Below are 15,760 nucleotides of genomic sequence, written 5' to 3' on the forward strand. Positions count from 1 at the left end.
ATCACTACAGATTCAAAGACTAGAACCAACGTTTATAATACATAAAAAACTAGACACACACAGGGATAACTAACAAAAATAAAACAAGGATACATACCAAACACTCAGAAACATATCAAACAAAGCTAAACAAAACAAGAAATTACCAACATGGTTGAAACTCACCCCCTCAACAGTAGTAATAATAGTCCTTAACCACACACTCTCCCCATTCGGCCATGCAGCAGCCCAGGGAGCAGGGAAACACACTAGGGCACTAAACCAAGGGAAATAAGGATAACAGAACGGGATCACCAGCGACACCAGCTGGCCAAACAGGTTATTGACATACAAGGTTATGACTGATCCTGACACAAACATTAAAAGCAGAATCGGTGGTTGTACAAAAGAAGTTTTTGACTCTCCACTTGGCTCTATCATAGGATGCCATCTTTCCAACAAGTCATTTTGACACAACTCTGTCTTGCTAGAGTTGCCCTGGTCAACTGCAAGCAAAGTCATTTTAAAGGTCAAAATGTCTATGAGCAAGTGCAGTTGCGAAGCGACAGACCACAAGCTCACAGAAAGAGACCCGATAACCTGATATCAATACCCGACCACAATGGCAGCAAACTCTACCAGTCAAATTCAAACATCTAATGGAAAACCCCACAAGAGTAGAGGCCATTATAACAACAATGGTTGGACTAATTTCATATTATATTCGGAATGAGATGTTGGACAAGCTGGTGTCCACATACTTTTGATGATATAGTGCATGTTAATATCCACACATTCTACTAAAAGGGCAAAGTCCCATAAATGAGGGTAAAAATACAATCACAAAGCATTTCTGATGCATCCTGAAGTATTGTTTTGAGGATTAAATTATTTGCTCTGAAATCTCAGGGAGGCCGGTCATATTCTCAGCCTTTAATTCATGTTTGGTTGTCATAGGAACGAGGCCTGTGTGTCACTGTACAAAGGTAAAAATCTGAGGTTTGCCAGAACATACAGTAAAGTTACCTTCTGAAGAGACAAAACAAGTTAAAAGCATCCAAGACACTCTTTACGTTGCTCAGTAAATTCAACAAAAACAGGTCTGCTTTGGGGTTCTCTCTCAGTACATTACCAGTTGCAGCAATGCAATCGATATTATGCCTCAGATCAGCCAGAAAAGAATGAAAATCTCACACAGATCACTGATTCCCAGGTACTGAGTGGCATTTTTAAAATTAATCATCTGCAGAACTGACACCAAAGACCAGAACCAAAAAACATTACTGAAATCAGAGACAATGTTTGTGCATATAAGAGGGATTATGCGAGCTCTAAAGCTAAAAACAGCAGATGACAAAAAACAGCCCTTTTCATGAAAGACAACTGAGTGCATCTGCGAAGTGAATTGCAGGATTTATTACATGACAGTGTATTATGCTTAAGAGACTGTAGTTTGAAGGGCACTGTGGCAAGATTCTGCGATCAAAGACTCACACTCTTAAAGCTTCAGAGGCTACATTTACCAATAAAGTGCACGCAGAAAAACATGCAACAAAACCAGAATTCTGTTTAGAGTTTTATACACAAGGAATCGGGAGGGATTCTAAGATGTAGGCGTGCGCCCTTTGGCGCAGAGGGACAGGAGGTGAGGACTTCCGCACAGGACCACGCATTTTATCCATTCATTCAGGGATGCTCTCAAATGATGAACTGAAAAAGCACCCAGACAACTTACTATTTATGACCACATTTAAAAGGAGTGACAGGATAGGTTCATTCTGATCCCCAGTGCCACGCTGAGTATTTCATTTTCCACATCTCATGCCACAATCTGTATTTGCCTTATCCCCAATATGAAGGGTTTCTGCGATTAATTTTTAGACACCAATACCTCTACTGTCTGAATATTTATTCTGAATGGACCCTCAGTATAAAAATTGAAATTTCATGATGGGGAGCAAGTGTAAGTAAGCTACATAGCCCAGTCCAAACCACCGACAACAGGTAATGAACCTTAATTATTCATCCATTTAGTAGTTAAACCACATTAACTAACATTGACATCATTAGCATTCAATCTTAATGCAAAACAAAAAAGTTACCCCTCAAATGTGGAACACTAGCCCTCATGATGACAACACAATAATGCTCATTTTGGCCTTTTGTTTGTTTGCATTTGAGGTAATGCCGTACTAATGCTGGGGAAGACCGTTCTTAAATTACTTTGAAAGGCTGTGGAAACAAACAGTGACAACATGATACACACAGAAGCAGAAATCCAGTATGCGCCGATTTCTCTAGAGGTAAATGAAATGAACCCAGTGCCATGAACACTAAATGATAGCTCAGGCATTGCTTTTCCCATCTCCCCATTCTCCTTTCCTCATCAGTCAGGCTAGAGATGTTAATGAATTCCCTCACTCAGTCAAGGTCAAAGCTCATCTCTCCAATAACAATCTGCATGAATTCTAAATACCTCAAGCGACCTCTCACGGTACATATAAATTAGTTCACAATATTCATGTTTTTCAAAAAAAAAAAAAAAACACTGATGCAGGCTTGAATGGAGATTCTGCACTTCAGGTATCTTTCCACAAAGCACCAAAACAATAACCATTCAGAATGAAAACAGCCTACTGGAGGTCCCCTTTAACTGCCCACCCTTTCCCCGTTCCCAGATATGTTCAGTCTGCTGGATTAAGTAGATGCAGGGCTTGTACACTTTTCCATCAACAAATTCACGTGACTTTTTCATGACTTCTCCAGGAGTTCAAGCTATATTTCCAAGAATCAATTCAGACAGTTCAGCCCATTCGGGAAAAGTGTTTAAGTTATGTAATTATCATCATCGCATTACACCATTACAAACATGTACTTTGTGTAAGGAACCAGCTGCTATGACCTTGCATTCATCCTTTGGGTACAGATGTACCTTCAATTGCATATAATTGTGCAGATATATATGTTACTTCTCTCACTTGTTCAGACACACTCTATCAAGAAAAGGTTTATAGTTTAATTTGCATCAGGTCTAATAATGGTGAGCTAAAAGACTAGTTATTTGTGTGTGCCGTTACCCGGATATGACATAAGCATAAGATACATGCGACACAAAAGAACAAAATAATGTTACCTTGAAGTATAACCAACGTGTTGTAGAACGTTGTAGAATGCTCAAAAAAATTAAAGGAACACTTTGAAAACACATCAGATATCAATGGGGGGAAAAATCATGCTGGATATCTATGCTGATGTAGACTGGGTAATGTGTTAGGAACGAAATGATGCCACATCGTTTGATGGAAATGAAATTATCAACCTACAGAGGGCTGAATTCAAAGACACCCCAAAAATCAAAGTGAAAAATGATGCGGTAGGCTAGTCCATTTTGCCGAAATTTCATTACAGTAACTCAGAATCATACTCAGTAGTTTGTATGGCCCCCACGTGGTTGTATGCATGCCTGACAATGTCGGGGCATGGTCCTAATGTGACCACGGATGGTGTCCTGGGGGATCTCCTCTCAGATCTGGACCAGGGTATCACTGAGCTTCTGGACAGTCTGAGGTGCAACCTGGCGACATCAGATGAACCTAAACATAATGTCCCGGAGGTGTTCTAATGGATTTAGGTCAGGCGTTCGTGGGGGGCAGTCAGTGATATCAATTCCTTCATCCTCCAGGAACTGCCTACATGGTCTTGCCACATGAGGCCAGGCATTGTCATGCACCAGGAGGAACCCAGGACCCACTGCACCAGCATAGGGTCTGACAATGGGTTCAAGGATTTCATCCTGATACCTAATGGCAGTCAAGGTGCCGTTGTCTAGCCTGTAGAGGTCTGTGCGTCCCTCCATGGATATGCCTCCCTAGACCATCACTGACCCACCACCAAACAGGTCATGCTGAAAAATGCTGCAGGCAGCATAACATTCTCCATGGCTTCTCCAGACCCTTTCATGTCTGTCACATATGCTCAGGGTGAACCTGCTCTCATCTGTGAAAAGCACAGGGTGCCAGTGGCAGACCTGCAAATTCTGGTATTCTATGGCAAATGCCAATCGAGCTCCATGGTGCTGGGCAGTGAGCACAGGGCCCACTAGAGGATGTTGGGCCCTCAAGCCACCCTCATGAAGTCTGTCTCTGACCAATCAATCAGAAATAGTCACACCAGTGGCCTGCTGGAAGTCATTTTGTAGGGCTTCAGCAATGTTCATCCTGTTCCTCCTTGCACAAAGGAGCAGATACTGGTCCTGCTGATCGGTTAAGGACCTTCTACGGCCCTGTCCAGCTCTCCTTGAGTATCTGCCTGTCTCTTGGAATCTCCTCCATGCCCTTGAGACTGTGCTGGGAGACACAGCAAATCTTCTGGCAATGGCACATATTGATGCGCCATCCTGGAGGAGTAGGACTACCTGTGCAACCTCTGTAGGGTCCAGGTATCGCCTCATGCTACCAGTAGTGACACTGACCGCCGCCAAATGCAAAACTAGTGAAAAAACCATCAGAAAAGATGAGGAGGGAAAAATGCCAGTGGCCCCCACCTGTTAAACCATTCCTGTTTTGGGGGTCGTCTCATTGTTACCCCTTTAGTGTACCTGTTGATAATTTCATTAACACCAAAGCAGCTGAAACTGATAAACAACCCACTCTGCTACCTAACTGACCAGATCAATATCCCAGAAGTTTAACTGACTTGATGCTACACTCTGATTAAAAGGTGTTCCTTAAATTTTTTTGAGCAGTGTAATAATACCACAGTGCTCAATGCATGTTAACATGTAGCAATGTCGGTCCTTGGGTGTGCGTTGGAACTGTTAGCACCTTTGTGGAATTTCACAGATTGCATATAAACACAATGTGCTAAATGTACTGCGGCGTCTCAAAACTCCACAGACAATTGCACACACATGCACCCTCACGTCATTCTTCGGTACCGTTTGATATTTGGATTTCACATGCTCTTTACACATTCTACTCTTCAAGATAACGATTATTATTTTATTCAAAATATTTCTTTTACCACTGTCCAGAAGACCGCTCTAAATGCATGACTGACACACGCATGCACACTTTTTTATAGCATCTAATATTTCAACTTTACACATTCTATAACATGTTGAGTACACTTCAAAATAACATTTTAGTCATAGTGCCTTCCTTGCCCATGACCAACACTAACACAGAAAGTATAAATAAAATACAGCTCAAGAAAGACGGGCTATACTGCGAATGTTGATTAAAAAAAAAAAAAAAACACGTAGTTCTCAAAAATCCCATGACTTTCAAAACTTTTGATATTTTCTGGAAACAGTTGATTTCTAAACTTCATGATTTTCATGACCGTACAAATCCTGTAGATGTTTGCTATGTGATGCACACTACTGTTGAAGAGGCCACCTTCTATATAGTGGTCACGTCACCAGGAAGAGGCTAACTCAGCATTCCAGGGACAAATCAATCTGAAGAAACTGACTCTCCATTGGGGACTGGGCAAAGCAAACTGCGCAGCTGGCATGAGGGGCCTGGCATGGTGCCAGCCTCTCTGATACAAACATGCAGCTCCCTCTTCGCCAACCCAATACAGCTACACCCAAACAAAGAACAGCTTCAGTCATGATCCCCTACTGAACTGAGTTCTCCTGAAAGGAACCATAACACCTCACTTCAACTCCTCCTGCAGTCATGATGTTTTGCACAAAATGCCAAGGGAATCCCAATTGGTCATCTGACATCACTACGCCCTACTATTCCGTACTGCAGAGCAGGTCTAACAGAACTCATTCCGCTTGGTTCAGCAGCATAGCAAGTGTTTGTCATCAAGCATAACAACGGTAATTACCTGTGAATGATTTGCTTTTCCAAAGCTCGACACTGTTGCCTGGCAACCCACATCTAAAACGATATCTCCATCTTTACATACATAAAGACAAACTGCTTTCGATTTAAAGTCGCGAATGTTTACATAACTTGAAATTTCAGGCAATGTTTTTTCCATTGTTCTTCTCATATAAAGCACTTGTCAGCACTTTTATCAAAAGAACCATTTTTGTTGTACAACCCAAAAGCCAAACAAAAGGGATTTTTTTTCTAATTTTGCATAATTACTTTTTTTTTACTAGCTTTTGCTCTTCTAAAAATTAGAAGTTAGAATTCGCTAATCTAACCATTTTTACTCATGCTGGTTGCTTAAAAATAGCCGCAGGCAGATTACATCAGGGAACTGATAGCCCGGTTATGCTTGAACATTACAGGGTATACCAAGATTTCAAAAAGAAACAAATAATATATAAGACTCCAAGATCATGCTGTCACGCCCGGCTCGTCCGATCCTCGCCTGTGCCACGCCCCCTGATTATCCACGTGTGCTTCTCCGATCTAGCCCAGCTGTGTCTGACTATTTTCGCCCAGTCTTGTCTATTTCAGTCCATGTCTTGCCTTAGTTCTTTGTCCGTCATTGATGTTAGTGAGTCTTCGAGCCGCTGTTCTGTCCTGCCCGTCCTGATCCTTTAATAAATCCCCGGTTTCCCCCGACTTGCGCCTCCTTGCCTGCTTCCTGCCCGCTTGCCTGCCCGTGCGCTCACCCACTTTACCAGCGACCCTGACACATGCCAATACCATTTTCAACATCTAGAACGTTTCTTGATGTGTAAAAGCTAGTGGAAGGCGGGAACATGATTTGTTTTGGCAAACCTCATGTCAGTTTCATACCTACAGACACCCAGCTGGCCCTGACTGGTCTCATTATCCTTTTGAGTTGCCATGGGTGACCCAGGAGTATAAACTCTTGGTGTCGAATTTTATAATATGCTAAAGTCTGGGCTACAGAGAAGGTCCTCATGATCATTCAGCGCCAAATCAAGCAACATATTTACAAAATTCAAAACACTGTATTAAAAATACCTAACCAAATTCAGCTTATAATATGTATTTATAAAACAATTTACAAATAAAGCAGCCCACTTTAAGCCCTGCCATTCCATTCAACCATCACTCCTTTTTATCCAATAACTGTCAATGCAATGAAGGTCACAATCATTGGAGAGAGGGGTTTAGGGTAGTTTGCCAAGCATGCACACAAACATAACTGCACAGTTCCTGCTATAGCCCCCAGCATGTTCACGGCTGCATACATATATATTCTTTTGAAGGTACTTAAAATTGCTCTATAAAAATGCGTCATATAAAAATAGGCAAACTAAGTTGCTTTGGATACAAGCATCAACTAAGCATCTAGTTTTTAAGTGAGAAAACAGCTTCTATTTTTTTGGCATTCATAGTAACAGCAAATTCTGGCCAATGAAAATCACCATCAGTGCCAGTCAAGGCACTTACCAGTTTAATAAAGGTGATGTCCTCATTTGTCTTTGAAGGAGCACGTGCTGTGAAATTCCCCATTATAATATTCATGTCAAATTTCACTAACAAATGTGCTTGTGGGTGTTTAATTGCAGAAGCAGCCTGTCAGTCACTTGTGTTCAGAGAATTTGCCTTTTAACATTGTGCGTTTGTTACGCACCTCTAAAATTCTGTTACGGAATAGCAAGGGGGCAAATAACTGAAAGTTGACCAGGAACAGAACCAGTGTACAAGCCTTTTAGTACGCAAAGGTGAAGAGAGGCACTCCCCATTCACTCAGCATCATTAATGACTGAAAATCACCCGTCAATTGCTTTGTAAGAGAAGTCCATCACTTACTAGAGCACATTGATAGTATCAAAAAGCAGGGAGGTCGATTAACCTTAACTGCTAATAACTCAAGCTGACTCGAGCATCTTTGTTTCTCAAACTGGAGCTTTACTTATCATCAGCTACGCCTTTTGTACACGAGTTACCGGACAGAGCCTTCACAGCGCAGGCAACAAACTCCCCCGAAACAAGCTTCAGTCCCATTCACTCTCTGCCCCCACCAGTGCTGCCTGAGAACAAAGAAATGCATTAAAATTATGCAAAAAAATTTATGTATTATGAGCCAACAAACAAGCATAAGAAATAACAGAGCTGCATCTGAATGAGCCTCTCTGGCAGTCACTCGCCACCCTGGCCTGCAGACGAGTCAATGACACCCATATGACCCTGACAGGAAGAGTTACCTTTTTAGGATTAAATATAGTCAGCTGGGTGAGATCAAGAGATTTTAGGAGTTGTGGGGTATGTTCCAGGTAACACTGCATATATGGGTTTGTACTGTACTTGTAGTGGTATCATTACGGGTCCAAGCAACATAGCTCCCGGAAGTCTTTTGTTTTTTTTTGGCTTCCCACCTTTCTTGTGTAGAATATAGTCCTGACATTCTTCCCTCCCCCAGTAAAAACCTACACTGGTAGGCCTGCTCTCTGTGCTGCTATTCTCCTCATATGGCATGCCCACTAACCCAAAAACTGATATTGCCCTACAAACCATTCATCCATCCATCCATTTTCCAAACCGCTTATCCTACTGGGTCGCGGGGGGGTCCGGAGCCTATCCCGGAAGCAATGGGCACGAGGCAGGGAACAACCCAGGATGGGGGGCCAGCCCATCGCAGACAAACCCTTCACTGACCACAAATCTAATGTAACCACTGAGAGACAGGTATTCTACCAGTGAGACCTAGTAACTTCCAACGCACTAAAAGGAAAGCTGGTGTCACCAGATATCAGGCCTCATCCCAATGTATTGGTGCACCTGTGATTAGCAAAGACCGAAGCACCATTAAAACGACTGATGCTGTAATGCTTTTAAATGGTAGAAACCGTCTCATTCTAATTTGACGAATGACTAGAGGGCTCCCAAAAATACATTGGTAAGCCATGGGAAGCTAAACAGTTCGATTCCTTGTTCACTGCACGGTCCAGATCTATATGCCTGCGTCACATGGTTCTTTCCTAAGAACCACATCTGCTTAGTGTCTCAAAATATTTTAGCAAGTATGAAACAATAACGGCATTTGATATGCAACCTTTACAAGTAAAGTGCTACAGTGTACCTATTTAAACATACAAAACTCAGTATTGCGTTAAAAGCAGTAGTCTGAAACATGAGACTGAAAATGAGAAATTCAAAGGCACATCCTGACAGTCACCTGGAAATTTCAACCAAACAGAGAAGCGGGGAAATGGGGAAAGCCATTCATTGACAAGCATGTGATAATTCCACCAATCACAAGTCACTCCCAGTAAAAGTTAAGCTCACACAAACAATGGCTTGTCATCCAGTTGTCTTGTAACAGCTATGTTCCTGAGATGACCTCCCAGTGATTGCAAGATTAATGAATACCTGATGTAGAGTTGTAGACTTAACTAGTATTAACAATGAAAACAAGATTACAGCCAGTTAACTTTACATAGATACTGCTTTCACCAGACAGGGTTTATCTAAATAGATTTCTCTGTTGCCAGCTCAGATGGGCCCCCTGGTACCGGTGAGAACAGCCCACCTTCACGGCAGCCATGACAAGTTCTCAGGGCACTGGAGTGTAAGCAAGTAAACAGACAGCACAAATACTGTCAGAATGTACCCAGAGCGACACCCATAAAGCACTTTCAAACTGCATATTGCTATTGTAACCTCCCCTGGCAACACATTTTTGTATTGATGTGCCTATGCTTCCAGTCCAGAAGAATTCAGAAAGAATACAAAACAAAACTGCTGAATCACACGGCAAATGTTTCGATAATGCTTAATGTCATCTGACATAAAAAAAAAATAACGCAAGTTAAATATTCCCTGTACTCCTCAAACTTGAATCTCATCATACATTTAAATAGGAATGCCTTTAAGAGCTATAAATACGTGCTGTTCAGTTGAATCTGGCCAGTGTACTCTCTCTTTTCACAACTCCTTTCTCAACATGATATGAACTGAAGAGGACTCAGATGTTGGCTAATGACTCATTATATATGACAGTAGAATTGTACTTCTACTTTGGATATTTTAAAATTCATAATGGATCATTATTATCTCCAAAAATAGAGTAAGTTACTCATAAAAGGCATGTCTGCCAGTTAAACTGCACTGACCACATACCACCATGCCCGCGTTCCTTTATGAAAATAAACATGGTCATAGGGTAAATGAATCATAAATATATTGTCTGCAACTAAAAATAATGGTCAGAGTAGATGAGGAAGGTGGTGTTTCAAAATTATTCAATGAGCTGTCAAACACATCACTGTCAAAATAAAACAAAGATTTAATGACGTTTAAGCACTGATTTGGAAGCAGAATTTAGGAGACAACTTACTCATACTGATATTTGCCTAAATATATGAAGTAGGCTGCACATTTTCCTTTGTTTGCCTTACACACATCCCCCTACTGCTCAGACGGATGACAGGTAATGCCATGATAGGCATGACGCTTGCTTACTGTTTTCAGATTGCTGAGGCTTAAAGTCATGGTCCAGTTTCTTCAGACATTTCAGTTTCCTGTTCACTATTCAGAGCGGGGGTATCCTGGCCAACCAGGCTAAAGGCTAAGTTACAGTTGCATTAAGCTAACAGTACTACCCTTGATTATAACAGTTCTACCCTCCGATTATAACACCGAGTAATTAGCCCATTCAAAAAAGTATAATTTCTGCATAAAAGTGTGCAATGAACCACCTGGAGAGGAACACTTATGCCATGCACGAATGAACAGAATCTAAGTTAAGAGTAAGGCAAAACAGAGAACAGATATCCTCATCGTTTTCAGTGGCAATCAAGAAGAGGATATCAGGACTCCTATAACGCCCTTGGTCCTCAGAAACTCTGCCTAACAGCGCTAACAGTGACAATACTTTGTCATGGCCTCCCAGGTCCATAACTTGCACTTCCTGTAGAGTAACAGTAAGTGAATGTCCAGAACAAGTCTTTTTAAAAAATACTCAGATAAGTATAAATCGGTTCGTTGACAATGCCACACAATCATAAAACAATTGAGTCCCAACTCAAATGGCTTGCGTTCGTTATTATTGTGTTATTCGTCACTGATGATTACCTAGTTCCGAAACATTTGTGCTATATCCATGGTGGAAAACTAATAAAGGACGTAAGCTGATCCAAGATCGCACAATACAGAAATGGTAACATTAAACAGAGGAGTGGCTAAAAACATCACCTCTGCACACATTCATCCACAAGACGGACACATCATCCTAGATTACAACTTAGTTGATGACTCTACAGTATTAGTAAATCTGTTAACTAGTGAACAGAAAAGCAGGCAGAAAAATATGTGCAGTGCAGTCCCCAAGTCAAACGCAGACTGATCTTTAGATGAGCACAATTTGGTTTCGCGAAATATGAATATCGCAGTTCCCATTTTTCACTTCACAATAATCACCAAATTATTTCAATAATCTTTCCCTGTTGTTTTAATGACAAATTCGTTTGTATACGAAATATTTCCATTTAAAATGTTTTATTTGCCCCAATCAAAGATAGGGATCACTAGTATACCATATATATAGCCACCCTAAAAAAAAAGGCTAACATTACTTTCTGTAGTAGGCAAAGTATCTGATTTAGACAGATAAATGATAACTGAGATATCAGGGCCACATACAGGAAGGCAGATAAGAATTCTATTTACAGAGTCACTACAGCTCACAGCATGTATTTAAGGATAACAAAAAGCATGCAGTCACCAGAACTCAATAAGTAAATAAAGAAAACGGCAAATGGTGGTTCAATGAAAAGATTTTTCCTCTAAAAAGTTACTCAAGTGTCTAATGCTGCCTGCCGGTAAAGACCACACATTTTGAAATTCCTGTGTGTTCGTCACACACCAATACCAAACAGCAGGTCAAAGCTACTCATGTTAACCCCTGGGGGACAGAGATCTCCAATTGCTACGCCTGCCCAGTCCCCCATAGCGTAGTGCAAATTCCGCATGATTCAACTTACATCTTCGGTGATAGGAACCTGACATGTTGCATTCATTGCTTTTCAATCTGCTCTGTTCTGCAAAACGTTCATCCAGACCAAAAATTAAGTTTTCGTTTGCCTGAATTTTACATTAAATTTCCGGAAATTTGAATTTTTCTAGTTCAGAAAAGTCATAGCACAGAGAAAAGATGGTGGTAACACATGTTGCCTTTGCTACTATATGCAAACAAATAAACAGAAATGAAACTTGACATCTCAAGGAGCAAGACTCACAGTGGTGAAGTTCAGGGGGTAACACTCCTCTCCTCGGAAAGTGCACTGAAGGAGCATTTCGGTGATGTCATGGCCAGTTCGGTTGTAGAAGTCGGTCATGTTGAACTGCTTGGGTTTGAAGTTCAGGAAGTTGGCCTTCTCCTTGAGAGCCGCCAAGACTTCCGGCTCGGCCAGGTGCGGGTTAGCAATCTGGTAGTCCTCATTTAGCAGGGCAAGCAATTCCCCAACATGGTACAGGTCATTGCGTGTGATTTTGGAGAAGCGGAACTCATTCAGGTTGCAAAACGTGATGGCAGGGAAGGTGAGGTTGGGTGCTGCCACTTCATCCAGCTTGGTGACGTGTGGGTACTCAAAGTAGTATGAGATGCGGTCCATGCATACCAACAGGAGCAGGCCCAATGAACCCAAGAAGGACAGTGTCCACAAGAAGCGGCGGAAGGTCATATGTCCATAGGCAAAAATGTGGCTCATGCCATGGAGGGTAGAGTTGTTGGCAAAGGCTTGCAAGTTGGAAGGCCGCAAGCTCTCTATACTCTCCTCTGAGTCCCCCTTCATGGCTGCGGTGCTCCTTTCCGCAACTATCTGGGAAGAACTTTTGCCAGAGGATTGCTTCAGCCGCCTTTAATCTGTGGCTAACCAAAATGATTGTCAACTGACTCTTTAATCTCAATTCACTTTCCAATGAATGGCAGTTGTTTACGCAGTCCCAGGTCCTTAGACTGCTATCCTTTCTCCTACAAGGATGCCTCTTCTTTTTTGCCCGTCTTCTTCCTTTTTCGCTCTGCTGTCTTTTATGCCAAAACCAAACAATGATAGCTTGCGAGACACCCACTTTTACATACGCGCGCACACATGCACTCACACACAAACAAAAAGAAAGAGGAGAAGAAGCCAAGCAGCACGGCAGAGCAATGCAAAGACGAAACGGAAGAAACAAAACAGAGGAAATAGGAATATGGGAGTGATGAAAGGCGGCGCGTGGGGTTAAGCCTCTGAATGGGACCCTTCCTCCACCAATCGGAAAGAACGACTCCACATCGCTATAGCAATGGAATGTAATGGATTTATGAATGGAAGGGGAGGAGTATGGATCTTTATGGCTGGCTGTCTTTAACATCCACCTTCCCCTACCTCGTTCAGTCTTCCTCTGTGCTCTGAAACAAAAACAAGGGGTCAGAGACCTCCCCCTGACCTGCCTCTGTGTTTGACAGCTTGCGTGAGGCGTCTCTGCTGAATCCCCTTCCTCCTGGTTTCCCCAGAGAGACGTGCAGCCCACCACTTGTCGTCTTTAAGCCTCTCCTGCCGCCTTTCCACCGGAGCCCTGGAGAGCCTGCGAACCTTCCCCTTATCTTTAGATTCTGTATAGATTCTGCTGTCTGAAGCTTCTCTCTCTCTCTCTCCCGCTCGCTCCCGCCCTCTCTCGCTCGCTCCCTCGCTCGCTCGCTCTTCCTTCTGCTTAGCCTGCGCTCTCTCTCTCTCCCTCCCTCCCTCCCTCCCTCTCTCTCTCTCCCTCTCCCTCTCCCTCTCTCTGGCTCTTTAGTAGTCAGGGTCCATCCCACTGCCGAACATGCCCAGAGAATTCCTCAGCTGCTCTGGCTGCCTGTCCACACAGAGGAGTCTCTCGATCAGCACGGGAACTTTGCAACGTTCTGCTCTTGGTGATGTGCTGCAAATGGCCGCACTCACGTGCATTTTGACATGGCCTGCGACAACAGCAGGATCTGACATCCAGGCGACCACACATACTGTATAGCTCACACTCTGAGCTAATACACCATTCTAAATACAAACGCTATAAAAATGCAGGTAAAACCTGAGAAATTAATAATCCCATGTTCATCATTTAAACAGACACAATCAAAAACTGAAAATATAGCACTTCCATTTTATATAGTCTATAGACCCCCCTCATCAGTTCAGTGTTGATAACTGTGTGCAGATGTTTCAGACTTGTTCTGGAGTATATGCACAGCTAAGCCCTGAGCTTTCCTCTCTCTCAGTGATACACCTCGCTGCACGTCCATTGATTAAGCTTCTGGCCAGCATCCATAGATCAGTGTGAGGTGACAGGCTCCCTGACATGATTCCAGCCCTTCCTCCAGACGGTCCATGCAGAGGAGGCCACCCCACCGTCTTGCAAAACTGCCAGTCAAACATTTCTAATCCAGCACACTGCCCCCCTTGGTACTAGCCACCGGGTCTCAGCCAAACTGAAGGAAGCATTCTGTCCTGGCTTGGAGATTTGGCACCTTACATCTAACTAAGGAAAAGGGTGCGAGGCTCTGAGCTGATTTGTGACTGGCTGACCTGGAGCATCAAAATCAAGATGCTGAGTACAAAGCAAAATGTGCTTTATTTAAAATCATTTGAATGTGTTTCCAAATCAGGCTCAGAGTGTTTTATCAATCATAGTTCAGTGACACAGTCTTCACAATCAAACACTGCTTCGACTGATGTCCGAAATTCATATGACTCTCCTGAAACACTAGGCCGCTGATGAAATTCATCACAGAGTCAACAATTGCCAATATGCTGCAACATATCATCCATCCATCCATTTTCCAAACCGCTTATCCTACTGGGTCGCGGGGGGGTCCGGAGCCTATCCCAGAAGCAATGGGCACGAGGCAGGGAACAACCCAGGATGGGGGGCCAGCCCATCGCAGGGCACACTCACACACCACCCACTCACACATGCACACCTACGGGCAATTTAGCAACTCCAGTTAGCCTCAGCATGTTTTTGGACTGTGGGGGGAAACCGGAGTACCCGGAGGAAACCCCACGACGACATGGGGAGAACATGCAAACTCCGCACACATGTGACCCAGGCGGAGACTCGAACCCGGGTCCCAGAGGTGTCCCCATGCCACCCCACAACATATCATATACAGTGAAATTACTTAAATTCAACTCAAATATTTACTATTCCAGCCTCTGATAAACTTTTCCAGCAGATCATTTCATGTCATTTAATCACACTTGTCCTCAGTCTCAAAAAAAGATAATGTGGGTGCAGAAAACCACATTAACAGTCAAATATTTAAGTGAGAAATGAAACAGACGTTATGCTATTCTGAACAAGTTTCCCTACAATACATTCAGAATAAACCATCGACTTAGTGCAGCATTGTCCACAGGCACAACATATTTAAAAACGACTGATCAAAACAGACACTGTCACACAGAATTGTCATTAAATATGCCAATTTCTTTGAATATAGCAGGAATTTACACTGCTAAAAAATTAAAGGAACACTTTGGAAACACAGATCTCAAGTTGGAAAAAAAAATCATGCTGATATCTATACTGATATGGACTGGATAATGTGTTAGAAACAGATGGATGCCACATCATTTGATGGAAATGAAAATTATCAACCTACAGAGGGCTGAATTCTAAGACAACCCAAAAAGCAAAGTGAAAAAATGATACAGCAGTCTGGTCCATTTTGCCGAAATTTCACTCGAAATCGTACTCAGCAGTTTGTATGGCCCCACGTGCTTGTATGCATGCCTGACAACATCGGGGCATGGTCCTACTGAGGCGACAGATGGTGTCTTGGGGGATCTCCTCTCAGAGCTGGACCAAGGCATCTCTGAGCTCCTGGACAGTCTGAGGTGCAACCTGGCGACATCCCAAACATAATGTCCCAC

The 15,760-nt window shown here is 42.8% G+C and overlaps 1 protein-coding gene across 1 annotated transcript in view; it reads right to left on the reverse strand.

Annotated features, from left to right (window-relative positions):
• The window catches only part of asic1c (acid-sensing (proton-gated) ion channel 1c), a 185,840-nt gene extending 172,334 nt beyond the window's left edge, over positions 1–13,506 (reverse strand). Inside the window, exon 1 of the mRNA XM_049011189.1 lies at positions 12,104–13,506. Within this exon, the coding sequence (XP_048867146.1) occupies positions 12,104–12,658 (555 nt within the window). The 5' untranslated portion in view covers positions 12,659–13,506. The remainder of the gene's footprint in view (positions 1–12,103) is intronic.
• Between the last annotated feature and the right edge of the window lie 2,254 nt (positions 13,507–15,760).

Source organism: Brienomyrus brachyistius, chromosome 4, assembly GCF_023856365.1.
Source record: "Brienomyrus brachyistius isolate T26 chromosome 4, BBRACH_0.4, whole genome shotgun sequence".
In the NCBI taxonomy this organism is placed as follows: Eukaryota; Metazoa; Chordata; class Actinopteri; order Osteoglossiformes; family Mormyridae; genus Brienomyrus; species Brienomyrus brachyistius.